This window comes from Neurospora hispaniola (assembly GCF_033458365.1).
Source record: "Neurospora hispaniola strain FGSC 10403 chromosome Unknown B0T23scaffold_1, whole genome shotgun sequence".
NCBI lineage: Eukaryota > Fungi > Ascomycota > Sordariomycetes > Sordariales > Sordariaceae > Neurospora > Neurospora hispaniola.
This window is the reverse complement of record NW_026944406.1, coordinates 133955-158468: the sequence shown is the minus strand read 5'-3', so window position 1 is coordinate 158468 and position 24514 is coordinate 133955. Positions and strand designations below refer to the sequence as shown.

General features: G+C 52.2%; 6 protein-coding genes across 6 annotated transcripts; 4 read left to right on the top strand and 2 right to left on the bottom strand.

Annotated features, from left to right (window-relative positions):
* Positions 1 to 1345: 1345 nt before the first annotated feature.
* Positions 1346 to 2924, top strand: B0T23DRAFT_400497 (uncharacterized protein; the record flags this gene model as incomplete). Its single annotated transcript, XM_062838488.1, has 3 exons — positions 1346 to 1442; positions 1536 to 1684; positions 1869 to 2924. 3 exons carry the CDS (start codon positions 1346 to 1348, stop codon positions 2922 to 2924), a joined length of 1302 nt encoding a protein of 433 aa, XP_062696387.1.
* A 5459-nt stretch (positions 2925 to 8383) lies between these two features.
* On the top strand, positions 8384 to 9444 carry B0T23DRAFT_368495 (uncharacterized protein). The gene has a single exon (XM_062836446.1). The coding sequence runs from the start codon at positions 8709 to 8711 to the stop codon at positions 8988 to 8990; it is 282 nt and encodes a 93-aa protein (XP_062696386.1). The 5' UTR covers positions 8384 to 8708; the 3' UTR covers positions 8991 to 9444.
* Positions 9445 to 10575: 1131 nt separating this feature from the next.
* On the top strand, positions 10576 to 11628 carry B0T23DRAFT_391 (uncharacterized protein). The gene is made up of 2 exons (XM_062837910.1): positions 10576 to 10663; positions 10716 to 11628. The coding sequence occupies exon 2, from the start codon at positions 11036 to 11038 to the stop codon at positions 11342 to 11344; it is 309 nt and encodes a 102-aa protein (XP_062696385.1). The 5' UTR covers positions 10576 to 10663; positions 10716 to 11035; the 3' UTR covers positions 11345 to 11628.
* Positions 11629 to 12448: 820 nt separating this feature from the next.
* Positions 12449 to 15272, bottom strand: B0T23DRAFT_400495 (uncharacterized protein; the record flags this gene model as incomplete). Its single annotated transcript, XM_062838487.1, has 4 exons — positions 12449 to 13718; positions 13767 to 14563; positions 14963 to 15041; positions 15094 to 15272. The coding sequence occupies 4 exons, from the start codon at positions 15270 to 15272 to the stop codon at positions 12449 to 12451; spliced, it is 2325 nt and encodes a 774-aa protein (XP_062696384.1).
* Positions 15273 to 16272: 1000 nt separating this feature from the next.
* B0T23DRAFT_342 (Retinoic acid induced 16-like protein-domain-containing protein) lies at positions 16273 to 20049 on the top strand. The gene is made up of 2 exons (XM_062835897.1): positions 16273 to 17705; positions 17758 to 20049. The coding sequence occupies exons 1-2, from the start codon at positions 16642 to 16644 to the stop codon at positions 19967 to 19969; spliced, it is 3276 nt and encodes a 1091-aa protein (XP_062696383.1). The 5' UTR covers positions 16273 to 16641; the 3' UTR covers positions 19970 to 20049.
* A 1383-nt stretch (positions 20050 to 21432) lies between these two features.
* Positions 21433 to 22549, bottom strand: B0T23DRAFT_317 (uncharacterized protein). The gene is made up of 2 exons (XM_062834970.1): positions 22540 to 22549; positions 21433 to 22341 (listed from the first exon to the last, which is right to left on the bottom strand). Exon 2 carries the CDS (start codon positions 22137 to 22139, stop codon positions 21645 to 21647), a length of 495 nt encoding a protein of 164 aa, XP_062696382.1. The 5' UTR covers positions 22140 to 22341; positions 22540 to 22549; the 3' UTR covers positions 21433 to 21644.
* Positions 22550 to 24514: the final 1965 nt, after the last annotated feature.

The following is a 24514-nucleotide window of genomic DNA, read 5'->3' as shown; positions in this document are numbered from 1 at the left end:
ACAACTCTAATCTCCCTCAAATTGGGTTTCTATCATGGAGCTACTCTGGGTTCCCATGTCCACAACTTGTTTTTCCCTTTAATGACCTGTCTTGTCCCTCTTCTTGGGCGTTCAAATTATCGAGTTCCGTTTGTGCAATATGCTCTTCTGGGGGCGAGGCACTTTACCGGTCGCGTGCTAGCACGGTATCCCAGAGGATCCGCTCTTGTAGCATGTGAAAGAGGAGAAAGGTCCGCAATGCTGAGAAGGTTGACGAGCAGACACTGACTGTCGTGGTGGCTATGATGGCATTCAGGACGGGAAACATGAAGTTGTGGGGAGGGCGATGATTTGGACGCTTCCACAGCTGCATGCACCACCGATAGCTTCATTTTTGAGACTGCATGCAAGAAAAGGTGGGTACGCATATCACCAGATGTCCACTGGTAGAATGCCTGCCTTGTCTCTAGATAGAATTAACTTCGCAATGAACGGATATCTCAATCGCATTACGGTACACTTGAAATTCCTGTACATCATGAAGTCTCCTGATTAGTAGATAGTCTCGTAATTTTTTCCTCCTCTCCGATCTCCTTTTTATTTTCTTACCTCTAGGCAAGATAATACAGGTCGAGGTTGTCTTGCAAGAAGCGGACCTCTAGAGGCACATAGAGGTATATACAGCTTCACACTCGAACCATACAGCATCGTGAGGCAGGAGCCGTACCAATCGCCAAAATTCTATTTGCGAGAACATTGGACAGTGCACGATGATTGTCCAGCTGTTCCGATCCAAAGCGGGCTGCCTGCCCAAGCTCACTCTATACATCAAATAGCAACTCCGTTCCCCAGTCTCTTAGAATGATTAGGTAGATGTTAGATGAGATATAGCCCAACGCGTCTCAATACGAGTGCCTGCCGTCTATCTTTCTGTTGCTGCTCCCCTTTCAGAATATGAAACCCAAAAGTTCAGGTGACGAATGACGCCGTCCTCCTGAGCAATACAGACCTCAGATTACCTGGTCACCTGGCTGGCAACGGATCTCAAATTCGAGCGTGTTGCCCACAATAATTTTGCCGCTATTATTTCCCTCCCCCGCACTTTTATTCTCTTCTTCAAGTCTGACCTCGTCCTCGCCACGCTTTGCAAGATTTTAACCTTGCAAGATCTTTGGCTGCAAAATTTCTCTATCAAAGAAGACGGTCGTCCTTCTTGAAGCTTACAACTTTCACCGAGATTCTTCAAGACTGCAAAAAACATTTGTTACAATTCGTCGTTGTCGGCAGACCTCACGCATACCTCTACCTCTATCTCACTTTTCCATACACGGCTACATCCCTCCTATCGACTTAGGTAACCACCACCATGGAGCCCTGGCTACAAGAGCAAGCAAACGCCGCGGGCGGTAGACCCACTCCTCTTGATGGCCGCCCTTCCTACCATCACTGGATGGGAATCTTCAGTACGTTCACGATAATTCAAACAATATTTTACTAGGTACCTATGTATTCACATTAGACTTGCTTGCTAACACCTCATTCTTTGATCACAATAGACGGGCAGCTGTTTACGTACCATCACTTGGCCGCTCTGTTTCCGGAGCGTTACGCTCCTCACTCAGGAGAGAGGTTCCCGTTGCACTGTCCCGTCGTCGGCTGCCACGCAGTTCATCAATTTGCTGTGGAACTGGCTGGTCATTTCACCGTGAGTACCACCTACTAGAGGTACCTACGGGACCAGGTGATTTCCAGATTATTCAGATACTCCAAGTTCAGTCTCCTGAGAAAGGAAGATCTGAGAAATCACTCCCCCGATCAGATTGAAACATGTCACTATAGGTACCTGTATTCCAAACCCATATACTGATAACTTGTTTGTTCTTCTTCAGGTTGCTCATCTTAGTGCCCGTCTCCTCGATAACCGCAATGGCACCTTTTCCAACCTGGGCCCGCAAGATGATCCCCGTGGGTTCGCCTTCGTTGCTGCCCAAAGGCAGACACCACTTGGTTGGGCGGCACCATTCCAGTTCGACCCGCCTTCGGAGACGAGCAGCGGCGCCGCCACGCCGGTGCCCGAAAACGCCGACGACAACCCGGGTAACGGCGTGGCGGAGCCCAACGACGGCAGCGAGTCTGACCAGTGGCGCGATTCGGGCATCAGCATGGCCGCGACCAGCGAAGACAGCGACGACGACGACGACGACGACGACGACTTTTCTGCGCAGACGATACAAATCCCCACTGTCCATCCCGTCGCCCAAGCCCGCGGCGGCGATGGACCTTCTGCTGCGGACGGAGACCCCATGGACGTCGACTCCAACGTTCGATCCCCCGCCGCCCAAGCCGTCCCCTTCCCCAGCCTGCTTGTGCTCCGCACCATCCACGACCACCATCCCCGCCAGGAGCTGCCCGACCCAACCCCTCTCGAACTAGAGATCTGGCCCTACATCACGCGCTGGACTCTCTACCCTCTTCCCCTCCCCTCCCCTTCTACCCCCGCCCATCGCACCTTCCTTGCTCTCCTCTCCTTCCCCCGCATCCGCACCTTGCCGGTCTCCTGGCAAGAGCGCCTGCGAGCCCGTACCCCCTCCCTCGGCACCCTCACAGCAATCGCCCTCTACCTTGGCGGCAGAGCCGAGTTCGGCTCGCCCTGCCAGTCACACTGCGGGCAGCATGGCGCCCTGGTGGAGAGGCTGTTTGCTGTCCAGAGGGAGGAAGCCTGGGAGAATGGGCTGGGGCACTGGAAGTTCGAGAAGAAGTTTGCGTTTCCGAGGTGTGTGAAGGTGCCGGAGGCGTTGGAGGGGGATCGGGAGGTGGAGGAGGTGTTGGGAGGAAGGCCGTGTTGTAACCATTTCTTCAGGGAGTTGAGGGGTGCGTGGGAGACGAGCGAGCCGTTTCCGCCGAGACCGCCGGGTGGTCTTGTTTGGAATGGGCCGATGTGGTAGATCTATAGCGTGGGAGGACCTGTTGGTGGGCGGGTTGTAAGAAGGAGAAAGGATTCTTGGTTGGGTGCACATGCTTGTCTGGGCCTATTTGCTGAGGAGAAAAGAGCCGGTTTTCTGGCTGGTTTGGGTCGCAGGGGAGGAAAAAGCGTGAAGTTTGGGTGGTGCTTACCTGGGTCGTCTTGCGGATCATGGAAGTGGAAGTAATGGGTGCTGGCACGTTTTTGTTGCCAAAGCATGAAATGAGAAAGTTAGAACACATCGTGTTTTGTGTTTGTCTTGTACAAAGAGAGCTTATCTGAACCTCTCTCTTTGCTCTCACACTCAACACCCCTTTTCGTTCAAATTGTTGCCATGTGATGTTCTTTGCCAGTGTGTGTGGTGATGAAGAAGCAAGCCATGCACCTAACACCACCGTCCAAGATACCTCCCTACGTTACAGATTGTTAATAAAATTAGGAATAATCGGTTGTTGAAAAAGAATACTTCATTGCGGCATGGCTGAGGGGAAGGGGATAGAGTATCAGCCCAGGTCTAAGAACTGGTAATACTCGCTGCGAAGCTGGAAGATCGCACGCGGGACAGAATGCACCTACCACGTGCCTCAGTCATAACACGCCCGGCTATGGCAACATGCATTTCACAAAGCAGATACGATGCATGCGTATGGCTGCACTCCTCCTATCCGCCTATTCTCTCATTCCACTCATCATGTTAGCGGTGTCGACTCGGAATTTGAGTTTCCTCACTGCCAAACGTTGATCTCTGGTAAGGTATCTGGCCTGTTGTGTCTCATCTATACAGCCATGGACCCCAGCTGATTGTGCGTCAGGGCTGAATACTCGTCGGCCGCGGCCAAGGAGGTGTCTTTAGACACCAGGAATGCTATTGATCCCGCGATAGCTCTACTCTCGTTCTTTGATTGACGTTTGGAGCTTAAGGCTACTCTTCCCGAATGCCGCGGCGATTGTGTGCATGATTGGTCCAAACTTGGGATTGTCAGAGCTTTTGAGAGTCTGCTTGTAGAGACTGTTGAACGGGGGGAACTCATTGCTAGGCTATTCGTTCTTCTTCTTCTTGTACTTTCAAAAATTTAAGAAGTGGGAGGAGGTTTAGGGCGATGACTGGAGAGAGGACGGAAAGGGGCTGAAGAGAGATCATCAAAGTGGGGAAAGAGCTGGAAAAGCTGAAACAGATAGTTTAGGGAACGGGAAAGAAACTTGAAGAAATATAAAAAAGAGGGAGAGACTGGAGGGAGCACTTTCAAAGATACTCGGCTGGGTCTGGGAGGTTTTGAATGCACAGCGTGCCCGTATGTGGACAATGCGTGTAAGCAAACTGGTGGGAGATTTGCTAAAGGACCAAACCAATCAGCCACTAGAGTTGGGCTGGTCATCCAGGGCCTTTCCAAATCACTTACAGACAGTGCCAGCCAAGAAGGTAGGAACGCTCTTTAGCTCCCAGCCTTCTCTTCTCTCATCTCACTCCTTGGTCTTTCTTTTTGGGAGCTGATCGTCCTCCTTGGTCGTCTCTTCTCAAGTCCAATATACCATTCTGAACGCAGGCATCCTGGTCTTCATGCGATTTGATCCAAACAGCTAACAACGATGCCAAAGAGAAGGCAGCAAGAAGTTATCGATAAAATCAGACCTCGCGGGCGGAGTGGAGTGTTTATGTGTTGATATTAGAGAAACCAAGCTCCAAACCAGCTTGTATCTACGTGGGATCTAATCGAAACGGTGTCACCGGAATATGAGGCCGTCTTACCAACTTCATCACAACAAGCCGCTGCTCCAGCCACTACACGCATAAGAAGGATCACACTGTAAGCCTCATACTAATCCAGAAATAATCTTCAACTAATCCCGGACCTGTCACTAACTGATTCTGTTTAGCCTTCGTACCTCCAGATGAAGAGAGCGTTTGTCAAGGCGAAGTTCAACAAACCTCTCAACAATTAGATGAAGTTGTGGATGTGCGATGGCTGCAAGAATGAAGGTGCCGAGATGTGTAGCATATCCAGACTGATTGGTTGTCGAGTTGATACAAGGACAAGTTGAAACAGAAGAAAGATTCTGTGGGGAAAACTGATAACCTAGGTTAGAAGAAAAGCTCTTTTTCATACGGTAATTATTCCGCTAGTGAACAAGGTAGGTGGTAGTTTGACGGGTCACGCTGCTAGAAGATAATATAAGAGGTGAATATTGAAGACTTGTTGTTCACGCCTAAATCACTCGAAAATATCAAGGGAAAACGTTCAGATGAATGCAAAAGCTGAACAGAGACAGTACGCGTCGTTGATCTTGCCTCTCCAACGCAACGGCAGGACTAGGCACCTACCTACCAATAAATTGGAAGTAACCTAAAGTCCCTTCCACCAACGTTGCTACTGCAGTGACGGAATTTATCAAACCCTCCCGCAAAAATGCCAACCATCACACCTCCAACGAATGGATTGCTGCCTCCGAAATGGTGGTTGTGTCTGTCAGGGTCGGTTGCAGTTGTTTCATGCATGACCAAACTTAACACCTCCAGAAACGCCGCATGGGTGCGAAGCCCGTCAAAAGTCAGGGCTTCGTATTGTCACGGGCAAAGTTTGGGCAATCCCAACTGGTCTGGAGACTTGGTCGAGTGATATGCCCAAAGGGCCGATATTGCCATCGTCTCGATGGGTTTGTGTGGCAAATAAAAGTGATAAGGGACAAGCTGTTTGACCGGCGCCTGTTTCGTGTGGCAGTTAGCGATAGAGATTCAAAGGTTTTTCTTCCTCTGCCATGGAAGGCAGTCTTCACCAAGTTGAATGCGAAATTGGTTTAAACTACCTCTAGGTAACGCATGGAATTCGTAATCCAACTTGCATTCCATCTACGTCCAGTCATCTGTTCCTTCACCGTTGTTGCTTCAACATCATGCTGAATCTTTTCAATCAAACCGTCGTTCAGGGCTTGCGCCACGTGTCTGATTTAGGTACCTAGTAGGTAGGCATTCACACAAATCCTACCACGCGGCGACATCAGCATCAGAAAATGACAAACGCCAGTTTGACAGCCTCCTTCTTGCCCTAGTGTGACTGAACTTTAGTCACAATCCTGTCGGGCATACATAGGTACGACTTACGGAGGACACAATCACAGCATGCAGTCAGCTTTGTCTTCAAAGAAGAAAACTAGGGTATAAAGGCCTTGACTCTGCCCGCCTCTGAAAGGAGAGGAGGGATCGAAAAACGTTACAACTCACCAGCATGTCACTTATATTGAAGGTAGAGGGCCTGGATTTGGAAAGAAAAGCTGATCATGTCAGCAATATACAGAGCACTAAAGACACCTTCCGATATATAGAGGTAAATAAGTGAATGTCCTTAACAGCAATCAATAGATGAGAAGAGGAACCATTCTCTCTTTATTTTTACCCGTATCAACTTGAATACCTCCTCATCCTCAAGTCCTCGACAATCGGCCAGCTATCTTACTCAATCTGGTGACCTTTCCACAGGACAGTTGGCCAACCGATCCATTGAGTTCTTCGCCGAGAGGAGTCAACTTTCGTATCGCTCATCTTCCACAAAAGCTCAAGAGCCTGGCTAGGGAATCGGCTTATGTCCGCGAGCATGCGGATCGCGAGCTGAGAAGGCTTGCCAAGAAGAGCAAGCGGTTGGAGAAGAAGGCCAGGGCTTTGGCAGAACGTATTGTTAAGAAGCTCATACCTACCTCGAGACAACAAGCGCTGTAGTTCCGATCGCCCATTACCAGTGGCAGACAGGAAAACTTTCTGGTGCAGAATCCACATCGAAAGCCACCCGCATTCAACGAGTCCAGAGGCGACATCACCGTCCAGCGCTCGGGCGAGATTTATCTGGTGTTCGAGTTTCATAACACCACTGTGTAGTCAGACCTCTACGGCGAATCTGGAGACATCGATATCCGAAGCTCGGGGTACTTAGCCGTAGAGGTAGATATTAGATCACCGAGGTCGAGGACAACAGGGACGACCTCGATCGAGAAGAGGTTTATTCTTTGGGGCGTTACCTTGGGCAAGAAGTTCGATGCTATGGAAAAGGCCTTCCTACATCCGACATGGTCAGTGATATGAGCTAATTGGAATAGCGTATTAAGATAAAAAGTTGGACCTCAGTAATTCTCCAGGCGGCAAAGGATCTCCCACTCGAGAGATATTGAACAGATTGGATGGGGGAGCGGAGGTTGTTGATCCATTGTTTCCGATGTCGCGTTACCTAGGTATCTTTACAATGCAGTCGTTCCTGCGAGCCTTGCAGATTCGGCCTTCCCCGCCTCTTGTCCGCCATCTCTTGCCTTGGGAGATTTCATGATTTTGTGAGTTATAGTGCGCAGTTCGGCTTTCCCAACTCCCAAATGCACAGTCTCTGTTAGTCAATGGCCGTGTCGATCTTTTACGACGCAGCTCGTAGTTTGACCATCTCCACCACCGCCACCGCTGCGAGCACTTCTCTTAACCCAACGAATTTCGTACTCTGGTAGTCGCACCCCCTCGCAAACTTTGTCGCATCATTGAGTCACGATCTCCTCTCTGCGCCAGGCAGCAAAAGATGTCGACCGCTGCGCATTAAACAAGGCGACACTCAAGCGCACGATGGCAAGACCAGCTGCTTCCGCTCGCTCTTATCCCGGTAATACTGACTCTTTGCATAGTACACCAACCTCGACTACTCTCTTTTCGCGATCACTTTCCTCCCAAGCCCTGATATCAACCGGTTTCTGGTACTCCAAACCATTGGCCGCGAAGCCAACGCAACACTCAAAGACCACGAAACGATGGTTGGTCAACGGAGGACGAGAAGTGGAACCAAAACTCTCCAAGCTGGCTGAAGCCATTGCCGAGATCCCTCCAGTCTGGCAGAAAGAAGCAAAGCGTCCAAACACCCTCGACGTTTCGAGCACTTCACAATCGGTCGTTCGGCTCGAGAGACATCACCTGTACGTCACGTCCTACCCTTCTTTCCCCTCTTCTATACCATCAATGACCAACTTACCAACACCAACTGCTAAGGAACGAGGCATATCATAGAGCGGAACGCGCATCGACGAGACCAACCACACATGCTGGTCACCGGGAGAGAAGATGTTGATGCAGCCTGGCCATACCACTTCCTGAACACTTAAATAACGTCACATATTCTAAACAAGAACGAATACCAGAAAACAAGAAGCGCAAGCGATTGGGGAGAAGCTGGAGATCCTGCTCAAGTTCCCTTTGCATCTCGGCTCCCGCGTTCTGGTATTTGCGGAAGTACCTGCATTTATGGTGACCGTGATGGAAACTGGAGATCCACAAGACCTACATCAAAATATTTTTGAACACCTGAACGACGCAAGCCTGAAGGTAGATATGAAGAAGTCCGAGTTCCACGTAATAATTCTCTGAGAAAAGAAGCATTCACCGGTGTCAAAACGGCTTGGAAATTGATAAGAACCAATACCACATGCCACCACATGCGGCCTCAATCTACACCCCTTATCCTAAGCGCAAGCCGAAGTAGCACTTCCAGTCGCAGCACAAAGTCCAGTACCAAGCCATACTGGTTGTGGAGGAATAGAGGCTAAACCAGTCAGTCACTTGCGAGCCCGTCATCACTCATATATATGTCTATATACCATATTTTCCCAAGACTTCAAGGCCAACTTATCTTTCTGTTGGTCCTCTACCAAAAGTACCTTGTACCCGTTGACGAATTCTCTGACCATCGCCGAAGGATCCGAAGCATCTCTCCACACATAGACCGAGGAGATCTTATCCGCTTACCTGGGTAACATGATCAAGGCTACCTTCTACGTCCTGAAAGAAGAAGCGCCAGCTGAAAAGGAAGCTGCAAAAATTGATGGAAAAAGGGAGCTCCTTCTGAAGACGGCGAGGAAAAAACATTCCAACCCGTTGACCAGGAAGGAACACAGGCGGAGACTAATGAAACAGCCTTCACCTAAAGTTGTTCGCCCGAACGTCGCACGGCTGGGTCGTCAAGTACTAGGTATGCTGGCGAGCCCAAGGTGGACACGATTCCCCTCAAGTATGGCGAGACCTCAAAGACGGGTTTGAGGAAGGATGCCAGCAGGCATGTGGCCGAGGTGATGTGGCCATTCCCATACAGACTGGACCTGAGTGGCTTACTCAAGGCTCAGAGTCCAGCCACTTTTGTAAAGATCGATCTCCCCGACCTACTCTTTCCTATTCCCTGTTTGGTGGCAGCTGGCATGCCGATACGGACAACTTCGAGAACTGGAAGAAATTGGTACGCGCCTACCAGGGGCGTGAGGGTAGCCTGCATCTGCATTCATGTCTGGTAGTGGTGTATGGTAGAATAACGAGGAGGTGTCGGAGAATATTGTACATACCTCTAGGTAGTATTGTTTGTATCGTTAGGTGTTTTCCACTCCAGCTTCCAGCATCCTTTCCTGTTGCGGCGAAGTTAGAGTTTGACAACGTTGCTACCCAGATACCTCTAGTGGCTGGAGTCAAACAGGCAGCTGCTAAGCTGCGTTATAATGCAAACAGCCAGCTCCGGGAAGAGAAGGTGCAAACGCGCGTTGGCCACCGGTGGTGCAATTGGAGGGGCGTGGAAGGGGCATGGGAAAATAAAAACCCCGAAGTCGCGAACTTAGGGCTGAAGCCGAAGTAGCACGTTTTCAGGTTGTAGTGTACCGCGCTCGGCAACTCCCACTGACAGGGCAACGGGGGTGACGATATCTGGACCGAGATGGGTCCCGTCGCCATGCGACTCTAGGATGCTCGCTCCTGGGGTTCGGTTGGGTTTCAGATGGAGCTACTCGGAGGATCACGCCCCGGGCCGCACCAAAACGGATACCAATCCGATTCTAGCTCGACAACTCAAACACGACCACAGGTAACATCGATGAAGATAAAAGTCACAAAACTCCCGCATGTTCCGGCTTGGCCTTCTAGAAGTTTTCAAGGCTCTCTCTCTCTAGCGTTCTTTCCTCAGAACTTCACCAATTTTTTGCTCCACTCATCGGTTTCAAACGAAAAGGAAGGATATTTGACGCCATGTTGCCGCCTCTTCCACTTCTGCACTGTGATGGATGTATGCCATCGGAAATTACCCAAGTACCATGAGGCTGCTCGCGCCACCAATGTCACCATCACCAGATTTGGCTTGGCGTGGGATTCCCTCTTTCACACCGACAGCGTCCTTCAATTTCGTCAACGACACGTTATCATCACGATGAAGCGAAATACCACCACGTCTTTGGTATAAACCTCCAACCAACATAACGAAGAGTGTTTGGCCACGCCGAGTTACCTCGAGGTACAAATAGCGCCCAGCCGCAAATGACGAAGAACGCGTTCCCGTCACATATTTGTCCAAGGTCCCTGTGCGATAGACAAAGATATCAGGTACACTAGTCCCAAAATTTCACAAATAGCCATAACGCCGCCACTTTCTTTGTTACAAACGGGAAGAAGGCACCGACTAACAAGGAACATTATCCCAGTTCTCATCTCATTGAGGATTCAATCTATAACATTGAAGGTCATCACCTCCAACACTCTCTGGTCTTGACTGCCTAGACTTTCACTCCTTACCTTTTTGTTCTAGACTGTTCTGTACGCAGTCTTCAGATTTCTACCACCTGCAGGAAACACTCTGTGAATCGAACAAAAGACTCTACTGTAGCTGGAAGTTCCTTCCAGATTTCCAGGGGCATTGCAGTCTCGACTTTCAAGAACAACCAAACTGGACAAGAGCGACCGTGAGTCAAACTACGAACAGGCATCATCACACCAGGTACTAACAACGGGCAGATTACTCATACCCGCACCATCAAGGGTGCCGTCAGCCAGGCATCTACGGTTTCTAGCCTGAGTTCGAACGACATCGAGTCCAGTCCAGCACTACACTTTGATGTCAGACAGGCACGGGTTTCGCATTGATACCTCTCTTACAGAACTGCATCTGGAGAGCCGCACTGCACTTAGAGAGCCCGAGTAGAACCGCACGACTTTACTCATCTCGCACACACGACCGACAATCACCCATCAACAAACCCCACCCCTCAAATCCAAATACACACTCACAACTCAGCCCAATCCGCACTCAAAGACCAACACAAAAGTTCCCAAAAATGCCCTCCCTACCTCTATCTTCCCTCTCGGAGGTACTCTCCCCCCGCTCCTCACCCGCCTCTGGTCACACCTCCACCACCACTACCGCCTCCAACAACGACGACCCGTACTACATCCCCGCCACCACCCTCGACGGCGTAAACCCCCTCGGCTGGATCATGATCGGCCTTCTCACCTTCTGCTTCGTCATGTCCTTTTTGCTCGGACAATGTTTGTTGCGGGGACAACCGACGTCAAGAGAAAAAGAGCGGATGAGACATTTGATGGGTGTACCAGATGATTTTGAGGAGGTTGGATGGCGGAGGTAAAAAAAAAAAAAAAAAAAAAAAAAGCCACCTGACTTCTTCTTCTCAGTCAGGCTGGATATTCATCGGTCGGTCTCCTTTTTCCTTTTCGTTGACGTCCTGATGAGAGGGGCGAGGGAAAATGTCTGCGGGGATAACGGATTGGAAGAGGAGAGGAGTGATGAAGATGATGGAGGAGGAGTTGGAGGACTGGAGGTAAAGTAAAAGGAAAGGAGGAGAGCGAGGAGGGAGGTGGTGAGGGTGGAGGGGTTGAGAGAGAAGGAACCCAGGGGAGGGGAGGAGGGATGTTGAACGCGGTTCTGGGAGGGGGAAAGGGAGTCAACTTGGTCGGACTACTTTGGTGAAATGATTGTGTGAGTGGGGGGCAGTGGGAAGAGGAGGTGGGAGATGACAAGACTGGTTGAAGACGATGGGGAGGGAGCGGGGACAAGTTATTCCCTCATGCCTTTTTTTCGATTCTCTGGTGGTGTTGTGGAGGAATGTTTTGCCGAGAGCTGGGAAGCGATTAGAGCAGGAACGAATGAATGACTGGAAGAGGTAATGCTAAAAGCGAAAAAGGGGGGTTGAGTCATGATGAGTCATGACGAAAAGAGAGAAGAGGGGAATCTGCGTTTTTTTTGCTTGTCCTCAGAGGTTTTACGAACCATGAGAGAAGAAACCGCGGGAGAGGTAATCGAACGCCAGGAGAAACCAAGTTGTTTACACACACAAAACCCAAGTTGTATTATCCGCTCCGCCATCTTTCCGCTGCTTGCAGCTGGTTGACTATGTAAAAAGTTCTCAAGGTATAAGGTATCCGCCCAATGTATGCTATGTACCATGCATTTTGATGAAAAAAAGAAAATGTTGTCAAGAGTAAGCGACAAGAGAGTTGAGTAGGTAGGTAGTGAAGCACCCCAACTGGTATCATCCGTCCATCCGTCTGTCCATCTAAAGTATCTTAGCCGTCGCCGTATGTGTTGTAGCTGCTGTATATCCGCCGTAAAATGTCTTTTTTTTTTTTTCGTTGATTTAGTCGTAACATCATCATCAAATCGTCAGTCATCACCTCTTTCCCACCTTCCTCCACCTCTCCATCCATCCATTGTTCCCCTCCTCTTCCAAATCTCAATACCCCTTGGCAGTCACCGCCCCAACAGCAAGCGTTTCAATCCGCCCCTTGTACAACTTCATGACATGCATCAACGGATCACCCCAAACCACCCCCCTCAACATCTCTTCGCTCGCCACCACATGCGCCACCACTCCTTCATTTAATCTCTCTTCAACCGTTTTCCCCTTACCCTTTAGCCTGGACTTTGGGTCACCACTCCTTAACACCACAAGCCGACCGGCGCAGGAGAGGGTGGAGGCGGGGAGTTTCCAGGTTGGTCCCGACGAGGACGAGGAAGTGTGGCTGCTAGAGACCGAGGAGGCGGTCGTGGATGTTGTCGTCAGGGCGGAGCTGGCGGAGGATGTGGAACTGCGGGAGCGCGAGCTGCTGCGATGGGAGGAACCGGAGGAAGAAGAGGTGTGGTGGCTGCTGCTACCGCTGCTACTTCGGCGCTCGGTACTCCTGGCTTCTGTTGACTTGCCGGATTTCGATGATTGCAGCGATGATCTAGAAGATTTTTGTCCGGCGGGCTTCATGCGCATATTGAGGTCAGAACTACTGCTCGGTCCTTTGCGACTTGGGGCTGGCGAAAGTGGGTTGATCGAAGGCGCAGGAGAGGTGTACAGCTCTAGCAAACTCTTCACGTAAGCCTTGTCCGCCCGAGCAACCGGATCGCCCTCGTTTATGAAAGATAGGAACAAGCTTTTCTTGAGTTCCGGCCTCCTCTCGAAGTCCTCCGGTTTCTTCAACGGGATGATGCTGATTGGTGGAGTGCCGAATGTGACACAGTGAACTCGCTTAAAGCACCCAGCTACCGCCGTCAACTCGCTTTGCGCCTCCTTTGTCGTCGAGAGAATGTGGCTGTAGAGCAGAGCAGCGACGGCGCCACCAGCGCTATGGCCGGTGATGAGCAACGAATACGACGATCGGCTGGGATCCTCCTCGAGAAGCTGGCGCAGCCGACGAGCCACGGGTTGGACCATATTTCGAGCGACGTCAAGGAAGCCAGCGTGGCAAAGGTTGCCGGGATCGTCCAGGAACCCTTCGGGAGAGGTGGGATTTGAGTTGAGGTTGACGGCCCAGTCCATGAAAGTTGCTGTGCCGCGAATGGCAAACACGATGGTGTTGACATAATCCATGGGCACGGATTTGATGACCATGGCTTTGGCGCCGGTTCGCCAGTCGGCGTTGACATGGGCGTCTCGTTCGGCGCCCTTGGGCCTTTCATAGACTCGCTCGGAATACTGAGCGGCGAGACAGAGGAGGGGCCAGGTGGGAATGTACCTATGATGGTGAGTGAGTTGACCAGATGCAAAATGACGGTGTACCTACAGTCTCAAAGGGGGCAGGTCGGTAGGCAATCTCGAGTTGGCGTAGAGATCGACTTTTGCAAAGTAACCACCCGAGTTCGTTGACGACGAGTGCTCCCGATGTTCTCTGTCCCTATGCTCCCTCGAATGCGAGCTACTCCTCCGAATTCCCGACTTCACCGCGGATCTCGATCCGACCATGCTCGATGAGGGCGGATACGAGGTTTCCTGAACAGCCGGCCTCCACGTGAAGTGTTCCTTCTCCTCTCCACTGATTTGGTTCAGATCTATCCTCGTCAAGACATCATTTAGTCGACCGGAGATTTGGTCGTAGAGGGCGGCGCCTTGGTTGAGTAGCTGAGTCTTGTTGTCAGGCCAATGGGAAAGCATTCCGTCAAAGCCGTGGGCGAGGCTTGGTCCTTGGGAGATATCCGATGCCACCTCCATCACCGACCCCGCGGGCATCTTGTTGAGAGAGCTGGTGCTGTTCTTTGGCGGCGGAATCGGTGGTATTGACTGGATGAGTTGTGGCGGTGGGGAGTTTGGACCCGGAGTGCCGAGATAATAGTGATGTTGGTTGACAATGATGGGCTGTGGTGAAGACGGAGTCCATCCTGTCGGTGATGGGAGGAGGCCGGCGGGTTCGAACGGCTGACCCTTGTGCCAGTCATGCGGCGAGTAGGCTGGTGGTGGTGGGAGAGCGGCATAGTGATGTTTTGAGGACGAGCCGGAAACCTGCCGGTCACGATGACCTCGACTGGAAAGGTGAGGAGGATGGTGTGGGGATGTCGGTGCGTCTCTATCGTCTTTCCTTGGTTTCTTTGACCGACCAAAGAAGAGGAAACCCATGGTTCAGAGAGGAGTGGTAGAGTGCGGTTTTCGCTAAGGCACCCACCCACATACAATGGACTGTAGAATGGCAGTAGGTAGACAAGTGATGGATTGCAAGAAACGAGCGGTGATTTGGGAAAGGGAAGAAGCAGAACCAAGAGGCGGAAAAGTGGATGATGGAGACAAGGACAACACATGGTCAACCGAGGCGGGCCGTCAAATGTGGATGACCTTCTCAGCCCACCACGCTAGAAAAGAGCAAAAACTGATACAACACTAGTCTACGTAGAGGTAGTCGTCGTGAAGCTGTCCTCGACGGGAGCCATGATTTGCTGGGTGCCTGTCCTTGCCTCGAGACACAGGTCAATCCAAGGCGAGCAGTCCCACAGTAGGGACGGGAGTGCCTTGCCGTTTTTCGATGGGGGGCCGCTGCAGCTTCCTATTCGCTGCCGTGGAACCACTAAGCCTCCAATGGCCGGCAGTGGTGGCGGTTTCGTGTGCCCCAGATTGGTGTAGACGGTATGTAGATGACTGGTGGACGAGGGTCAGGCTTCTTGGGTGTCAGTGAGGGTTGGTGAGGGTTGATGAAGGCTGGTGAGGGTTGATAGCCGCCCACGATAGAGTGGAATCTGCATTGGATGGGGAGAGGCAGGCCAATACGGACACAACGTGTGGGAGCATTGGGTACGCGAGCCATCTTGGTCCGTCGCTCTTCTTTTGCCAAGGGTCTGGAGAAACGAAGGGAAGCTCTCGGGAGATATCCATGTGCATATGCTGCACCCAAAGGGCCGTTTTCTGAGGTGCATAGAGCATCGTCAGTGTCAGTATCATTGTCAATGCCAACGTCTGTTTGGTAGTAAGTGTGTCCGTCTGGCTGTCTGCTGTGGCCCGGCCACGTCGTCGACATATGGGAAGGGGCTGGTTGAAGCTTCCTTGCGGGGAACAGTTCAACAGACAATATGAATGGAAGCTTCATCATGATTGTTGGTCTCGGCCTTCGGGGCTCCCATCCGGCCCGTCCTGAGTCGATGACTGCAGTAATGGACGCAGTAGGGACAATGTAGGGGAACGTAGGGGGGTTGGAGGTAGATCGGGGCAGTCCAGTCATAAAGAGACAACAAAGAGTTGAGCTTGTGAAAAGGAAGAGAATTTCAGACTTGTTAGTGTTGGATGACTCGTCCGAATTGGTTGGCTGTGGTTGCCTTGTACAGCGTCGCATTGCAGCCATTGGCTCTTAACAGTTCACCACGATTGGCTTGTCAGGAACAGGAAGGGAAGTCGGCGACATCGGAATGCCCTCGACTGCTGGCCCCGTCTGTGTGTTCACATGCTTCTGGAAACCACAGTTGCATGATTGCTCCTATTATTCTATGTCAGAGAGTTTCGCAGGATCGATTGAGTGATGATGCCCGACGAAGTAAGATGAAGCAGAGATGTTGACATCTTCAAGTACTAGAGGTAGGTAGGTAGGTATAAGTACCAGTACGTATCTTTGGGGACTAAGCTGTTAACGCTCTCCACGTTATTAATAGTAATCTGCTAACAGGGATACACCTGTCAGACACGGCAGTTTCACTCTTGTCTGAGAAGAAGCTGTTACCCCACTTCTTCCTCCTCCCATGGTGGGGTTGACTGAGATCCATCCATCTCAGGGTCCGTTCAGTTCAGTTGCCGGTGCGGTGAAAGGTACATTGGGTTGGTACCTGAGACCCCTTTACATACCTTGCGCCCGTGCACCGACCACCACCCTGATGGCCAACTGAGCACCCAACTGCCACATGGACGCCGCCGAGCAATAATCGTCCGTCGATCTGGAGGACAACCTGGACCACCCGACCGACACGACGCGATTCTTCCTTGTGTGTGTTGTATCCGCTGTGAGCCGTACACCGACACCGACACCGACCGAGACCACCGAACCCGACCCCAGTTCCCTCCCCCCGTTCCCACTCACCACCCGGCGACCCGATCACCGCCCACGCCAGACTAGGTACCTAGTGTACACACGCAGACAGAGAGACACTCCCCGGCTTGCTGTTCCCCCTCGAAATGCTTCCAGAGTCGCCATGGACTTCTGGTCGCGCCTCATAGCACACACGCTCCCCTCGACGGGCAACTCGCGGAACTGGAAGGACTTCGCCAAGGATCCCGTCCGCCGCCTCCAACGCTTCGAGAAGGAGTACACGCAGCTCATCCAGGCATGGCGCCTCTCGCCCAGCATCGCCCACGATGACGAGGCCGCCGAGCGCATCGAGATCTGTCTCCAGGAGCTCACCAACATGCTCACCGACGAGAACCGACGCCCGCTGCCCCATCCGTGCATCACCTTCTGCGCCACCAAGCAGATATACATCCCCATAGCCAAGATCTCCACCACCTCCAACAACGAATGGGTCATCAAGGAGGCCGTCCTCTTCTTCGCCACCCTGATCGAGAGCGAGGAGGAGGCCTTTGTCGAGAATGACCACTTCTCCGCCAGCCTCACCCACCTGATGGTGCGCATCACCGGCGCCAACGCCCTCCGTCTGAGCGCCGACACCGAGGCCCGCGTCGTCGAGTTGGCCTTCAACATCACCACCAAGCTTCGTCTCGATCCCGACATCCTGCCCGCCTGGTTCAAGTCGCAGCCGCAGAATGGAGAGGAGAAGCAGCCCCTGGGCGAACATGAGCGCTTCACGGGGAGGACGCAGAAGCAGGACTTCCCTCTCTTCTACCTGCTCATGGACTACATCCACCACGAGGGCAAGGTCGGCGACTTTGCCAGAACCGGCCTGCTGTACATCATCGAGGCCGCGTCGAGCTCCGTCGAGCTGGAGCAGTGGATTGTCGAGAGTGATCTGTCGACCCTGATGGCCACCGGCTTGGGTGCTCTGTATAGTCAGCTGAGCCGCAAGCTCGTCATCGACCATCCGTCCAATGCTCTCCCGGCCATCCTCGCCCTTTCCGACTACGAACATCCCAAGCCCAATTACGAAGTCATCAGCTCTTGTACCTTTGAGTTCCAGTCGCATCTGGAAACTTTTCTTTCCCATCTCTTGTTCTGGCAAGATGTCTTGAACCACTGTCGGTCGGTAGAGGTCAAGTCTTCGTTGCTCGAGCACTTCCAGGTCATCTTTTTGCAGCAACTCTTGTAAGTCAAGGCTCTCTGGCCATGCTAACACGGTTCCACACTAACTATGCAGATATCCTTCCCTCCTCGAGTCGTCAGATATTGATGGCGGTTCCTCGGTGGCTGTCCTGACTTATCTCCGCCATATCCTCCAATCCGTTGACCACCCCGACATGATCAACCTGATCCTGCACTACCTTCTGGGTCTGCCCGATATTGTAGGATCCGTCTCGTCCGACTCCAAGGACGGCGTAAGTGCCGCTCGGAAGCGCAAGTCTATGGATCTTGCGACCATGATGGCCTCCAAGTCCGAAGCCGCAGACCCCTTGCTCTTCAACCTGGTCGATCTCATCCTCGCCTGTCTCAGGTCCCAAAGCCTCCAAACCATCTACGTCACACTGCAGCTGGTCTCGGTGATTCTTAAGAGACATCACCGCTACGCAGTCATCACCTTGCTCTACACCGAAGGCGTACTGGGTAACTCGTCTTTTAGAACCACGGGCGCCCACGAGCAGGAAGTCGAGTACCTGATGGGCCTGGCCCAGACCATCGGCGGCGAGGACAACTTCAACGAGATCTACGACAGCGTCATCAAGGACACCATGATTCGCGTCGAGAACCACCCCTGTTCCATGAAGTTGATTACCCCGAAAGCGCTAGCGAGCAACCACAAGCAGCCCGCCATCCCCGACAGCTTGCCCGGTGCGCCCAGAGACGTCCGCTCGCACACGCTGCACCCTGATGACCCCCTGCTCACCAGTGTCTTGGACCGGCTCGAGACATTCTTTATCAATCCCGTTGAGACCAACCTGTCGTTAACCGAAGTCATCTTCGACCTGGCCATTTGCGGGTACATGCATCTGGAGGGCTGGTTCCTGAGGCATCCGTCCAATTACACGTACGACGAAGACCAGGACGCACCTGCGGCCGAACCACCGGCAGACATCGACCCCGAATCCCCCGAATACGACGAATACCAACAACTCCTCTCCATGCACCATTGCCGGCGCCGGCCGCAATGGTCCCGCGATTCACTCCCCCGGTTGTTGCGCATTCTGCAAACCCTCTGTGACGAAGTCGCTGCCTACCGCGACACCATCCCCCGTTTCAACGACCTGCTCCAGCAACGTCGCGAAGCCTTCCAAACAGCCGACGGAGCCTCAATACCACCCTCCGTCGCGCCCTCCGTCGTCCCTTCAGCCGCCCCTTCGCGATCACGCACGCCGTCCACACTGCAGCCACCCGCCCAGCTCACGCCCGGTCTGAGCACCCCGGGGAATACCGCGCCCGAACGACCAACCTCCGGCCTCGGCCTAGAGTCCTTCGCCCAGCGCATCTTCTCCGACCTCTCTTCCACCATCTCTACATCTCCTAACCGCACAGCGAACAACTCGCCCCGTCCCCGCTCCAATACCACACGTACCGTTTCCGAGCGAACGAGCTACTTCACCAGCAACGAAGCCCCGCCTCCCCTACCACCTAGGAACCGGACGCCGAGCATGCTCGTCACCTCGCCACGCAAGGGAACGGGCGGCTTTGGCCTAGGAGCAAGCGGAAGCGCATTGGGCGGCGCAAGTGTTCCCGGCGCAGTGGCTAGTGACATTAGTGGCAGTGGGAAGATGGAGTTGGTGATGAGCCAAGCTAGAGCGTTTCAAGCTGTGGATCAGAGCATTTTGGCGAGGAGAGTGGGGATTCCGGATGTTTCTGATGCCAAACACGTTGGTCCTAATCTTGATGGGCAATCCGATAGCAAGGCTGATGAGGAATTGGAGTTGGGCGAAAGACTGGCTGGGGAGGGACAGAATGGACCTGTGTTACCGAGGTTGACGGTTCATCGCCCGCCGCCAAAGGGAGAAGATGGGGGATTAGATGCTTTGGAAGGGGATGAAGATGATGAGGAGGCGAAGCCGGCTGTTCCTCCCAAGGATGATCCACCTTCTCCTGCACCCGCTGCCGGCACCGACACTCCTCACGAGGTTGGCGAGGCTCCCACCTCCTCCGAAATAAATGATGAAACCACGGACTCGGAGGGACAGAATCCCGCCACCGCCACGGCTGACGGCCAGAACCCCGACCAGCAACAAAAGACGGCCGAGAACCAACAAGAACGACAAGCATCCCAGGAGGCAGCTGGAGCCGCGGACAAAGAAGAAGAAGAAGAAGCAACAAAGGCATCAGTATCCCATGTCCTGACGAACGTCATCATCTTGCAATCCTTCCTCTTTGAGCTGGCGAGCTTGGTGCAAGTTAGGGCGGGCGTGTTTGAGGAGGTTAGGTTCGTGTAAACAATTACAGGCAGGTACTCTTACTCGCGTAGTGCCTACCATGTTAGATACAGTATATATACTATAATGTTACCTTGTGTATAAACTGCTCGTTCGCATCAACCTTTGGTATGGAGGTATCCTGTTGAAGGCCCAGTTGTTATGTCCATTCATCCAATATCAACCAACACTTCTGGGAAGCCATGGTTCTTCGGTACCTCGTAACCAAAGGTCATTCTCTTGTTGCGACATGTCATTTTCGAGACCTATCCTACCGCACACACACACACACTGTGATAGCCCCCTTGGGCCCGATTCTCGTTCTCCGTCGCCTTTTACTTCTCCTCCCGTTCCTTTCATTATTTACCCACTGAAAGAAAACCAAAAAAAAAAAAAAAAAAAAAAAAAAAAAAAAAAAAAAAGACAAATCTCCATGGGCTTGGCAATGAACTGGTGTTGGAGGTACTGAGTGTTGGACAGGGTCTTCGGTATCACTTGTGGGTATGCCATCCCCAAGGCCAGAGCAGAGGACGTAAGGCGCAAGGGAATTTGGAATGGGGGGCAGGCGTGTTACCCTCAGGTGGGACTCTTGATGATGATGATGGGTTGGGGATGCCGACACGGAAATGGTCAACGCCATTGAGGATTGTGAACGAGTGGCAGAAAGTCAAGACGGGGAATAGGTATTACCAATGAAACTAGATAAGTCGAATGAATCTGTCCAAAACAATTGTAACTGCTTTTTGTCTTCCATGTACCTATTGTATCCATGTCTTAGCCAAACATATGCCCCTATGCCGTCTAGAACGATATCAAGTAGTTTACAAGCGATACAAACAAGTCATGATCTTCGCAAACCCATCTAAGCCGACAATAACATAACAAAGTCGACGGGACGAGAACAGTATACCAGGGAAGCAATGCACCCAAGCATACCAGCAAGGGCACCCATTGTCATTAGTCATCCACAAATCGCAACACTAACTGAAGCAACCACAACAACAACTGACAACCAACTGATACAAGCTGCATGAGCCTTTCTGACTCACTCCTCAGATCTGCATCCATAACCATATCTGATGTTGAATTAAGTCTTGCAATGCTTTGGGGAAATCCGTCATGTTCCCATCATCGTCCAGGTCCAGCCCAGTGGCCCAAGTCTTCAGCCCCCGCTCCATTCAGCTTCCTCGTCATCCCTTTTCTCCCTTGCGTTGCATATATCATGTACCAATCGCTTTTCCTTCACGTTCTTCCTCTTGAAGATGTATCATGACAGCCCCTCAATATCCCTCCTCTTTCTTTCCCCACCCATTTGCATCAAGAAGAATAGATGTAGTTGTCAAAATCCATTTCGCCATATCGAAACAAGTCGAACTAAACTCCGTTTAACGCCATCCGCATGTGTCGCGTTCTATGACCGACCGAGCACGAAGGATATAAAACCATTTTAACGCCGTAACCGCTTGGAAGACCAAAAAGCAGGGCGGTTATGCAGCCTGCCAAGAAACGGCAGACAAAAGACAAAGGAAAGTGTCGGCAGGCTGTTGCGGGCCGGGTAGGGTTATCAAACAGAGGGCTATGAAGTCGTCCTCTTTGTAGTCGCGGCATCCTCATGATGCGCATGTTGGGCGATTGTGCGGATCCAACAAGAGATTCTCAACGAGAAGGCGGCACCCAGGTCCCATAGGTGGTCCAGTTATTTTTGGTTCTGCCTCTCGCTCTTCCAGATGCCGGCACCGAGCGGCTTGCTGACGCCAAAGCCCACGCCAACGGCAAGACCAATAACAAGCAAGCCGATCATGACCTTGACGATGATGCGGTTGCGTTTGCTCATTTGCGCCAGACAGTTGCAAGTGTGACGGTTCATCTTGGCATCCTTGGCCTTTTGCTTCCAGTGGTCTTGACCGGGCCATACCTGGCACTCTGTTGTGGCCCCCTTTGTTGTTGTGGTCTTCTTGACGCAGGTTTCATTGGTAACCATGGCTTCGATGTCGGACTCGAAGGGATTGGCACGAGCGCTGTAGGGGGTAGAGACATCTGAGGGGCGCGATAATGTCATGTTCTTTTCGGCCATGGGAGAGAGGCCGTCGGGGATGAGGGTATCTCGGGAAGTCTTTGGCTCGAGGCGGGTCGTGGTGGTCTCAAGGTGCAGGCCGGCCTTGTTCCGCTCATGTTCAACGAGGGACGCCATGTTGGAAGCGGGAGTGGGCGATGGCAAGGGTCAAGTAGACGAGAGGAAGGACTGGGGTGGTGGTTGAAGGCTAACTGGCTAGACGAGTAAAACCTAGTGGCCAGTTGGATTGGATAATGTCTATGTTGGTGTGTCGCCGACCGTGCTAGTCCGCGAGCGTGATAGGGATATATGACGGCGAAGCGTTACCCGAAATGGCGATCTGGAAGGAGTCAGCTTCACGTCTTCAGCAGAGATGCAAGAGCAAGCACAGAAGGGCGACACAGGGCACTTTGGTTGGGAAGGAGTGACGATGTTGGTGGTGGGCACGGGTGCGTACAGCAACGGCCATGATCCATGATCCATCGCACACAGAACACTGCAGTGAGCACAGACAGGAACGAGAGAAAAAGCGACTCACCAAACAGGTCGTAGTATCTCGATATCTGGTTCGACTCGAGTATCGATCGACTGGCGTGAAATGAATTGAGAGACCAAAAGAAGGATCCCCAGCAAACAATCTCTCTACCACGTGTGGTCGAAGTGTAGAGGTAGACAGGTAGGTGGGACAGACACGACGATGGGGAGATGAGAGACAAAAATGAAGACAAGGGAAAGAGGGATAGGGATTTCCCGTATTAAGATCACCTCAGTGGTTGATCCTGGGGGCAAGGAAGACCGATTGAGGAGAAGTTGCACGAGACCAGGTTCACTCCAGGCGAGTCACGATAAGCGGATAGCGGTGAATCTGGGAGGGGAAGTGAAGGGAATGGCCTTGGTTGTCGTCGTCGATGTCGTCGAACACCCACCTGGTGAAAGGATGGTGATGACGATACCTGGAGAGATAGGTCCAGGTATTGCATGAGGAGAGAAGAGGGAAGGGAAAACAAGAGGAAGGAACAACGACTGAAGAGCAAGCAAAAAGTTGGAGTTTCAAGAGCCAGTGGGGGAGTAGCAATGACACCTACTAGCAACGGGCAGGTACCAACCAGGGCCGGACCAGGTTCACTCACCCACCCAGGCGCAGGCATCAAACTTCCAATCGGTTCACGCAAGGACGGGAGGGAAATGAGAAGGGGCAGGGATACGTACCTACCTACCTGCTGGCACACAAATCAGCACATTTTCATTGCAGTGCCTGCCATTAAGAAGGTGCGCTGCGCACTGTCACTGTCACCAACGAAGGAAGAGGGTCACCTTATTCCAAGCGAAGAAAGAGGCACGCAATGAATGCAAGTCACTGCAGTTAGTTCTTCCCTCTTTTCCCTTGTCTTTTTTTTACCTACTTAGTGTACTTCCTTTGCTCCTTCTCCCCTGGTCCGTCGTCGACGTATCGATGTGGTTTGGTAGTTCACAATCCATTCACCAATTGGCCCCCTGAGAATACGGGAGTAGAGGCTTGGCGGGAGCTAGGGCCAAACAGGGGAAAGTCCATGTGAACAGGGGTCTACCTGCAGCAGTCGCGACTCGCGGCCACTCTTGGCTGAACGTCTTGGCTGAGCCGCTCGCTTGTGTGCTCTGCCAATGGAAATCTAGCTCAAGTGGATCTTGACCAGCCAGTTCTAGACCCATTTCAACCCATTTCCTTTTCCAGGTACACGCCGCTTGTGTGATTGGCCGGGAAGAGGCCCTTATGGTGGGTAGCCCTGGACCAAGCTAAAGTAGGCCACCCCACTACCGTTGGTACAGTACTTTACTTTAAAAGTAACCTTCCCCCGTCGCTTGCCCTTTCCCCTCGAGCGAAAAAAGGGGCAATGGTGCTTGACAATCGAACATGTCGATGATCCGTTGAACATCATTCCACTTCAACTTGCCCAATGGTTGACCGACAGAACTGAACCACCTCAAAAGCACGCAACCGGCCGTGAATGCAGCCGTGGACGATGGAAGTGCCGGCCTGTGCAACAAGTGGCTGCATCGACGGTCGGCGTAGTGCGCGCAGTCCAAATTATGGCCCTTACTGTGCCTTGATAAGACGCCCGCATAGGTAGCAAGCTGTAAGTAATTGGACAATGCAGTGGAAAGTATTCGAGCCTTTCTGCCCTCATACCGTCTCTCGAGGCACTCACTGCAAGTCACACTAGTTCAGCTGCAATGATCATCACCGGTGGCCGATCGAGGTTCCAAACGAGCCGAGTTCGACGACAGCTCAGCGCCAGACCCTCACACACGTGCTCCGACATTCTAGACACACCATGGTTCTTTTATTTCTTCTCGTCATATTCCCCTTCCTCGTTATCTTCAGTGTTGGTCTCACACATGTCTACACTATACCTACACTACACACGATACTGTGCCAACTGCAAACCCAGGGATGTGGGTAAGGACGGTTCGTTCTCCCGGTTGCAACGCCGTTCCCTGAGAATTAAACTTTGCCGCCATTAGTTTTGCCAAGG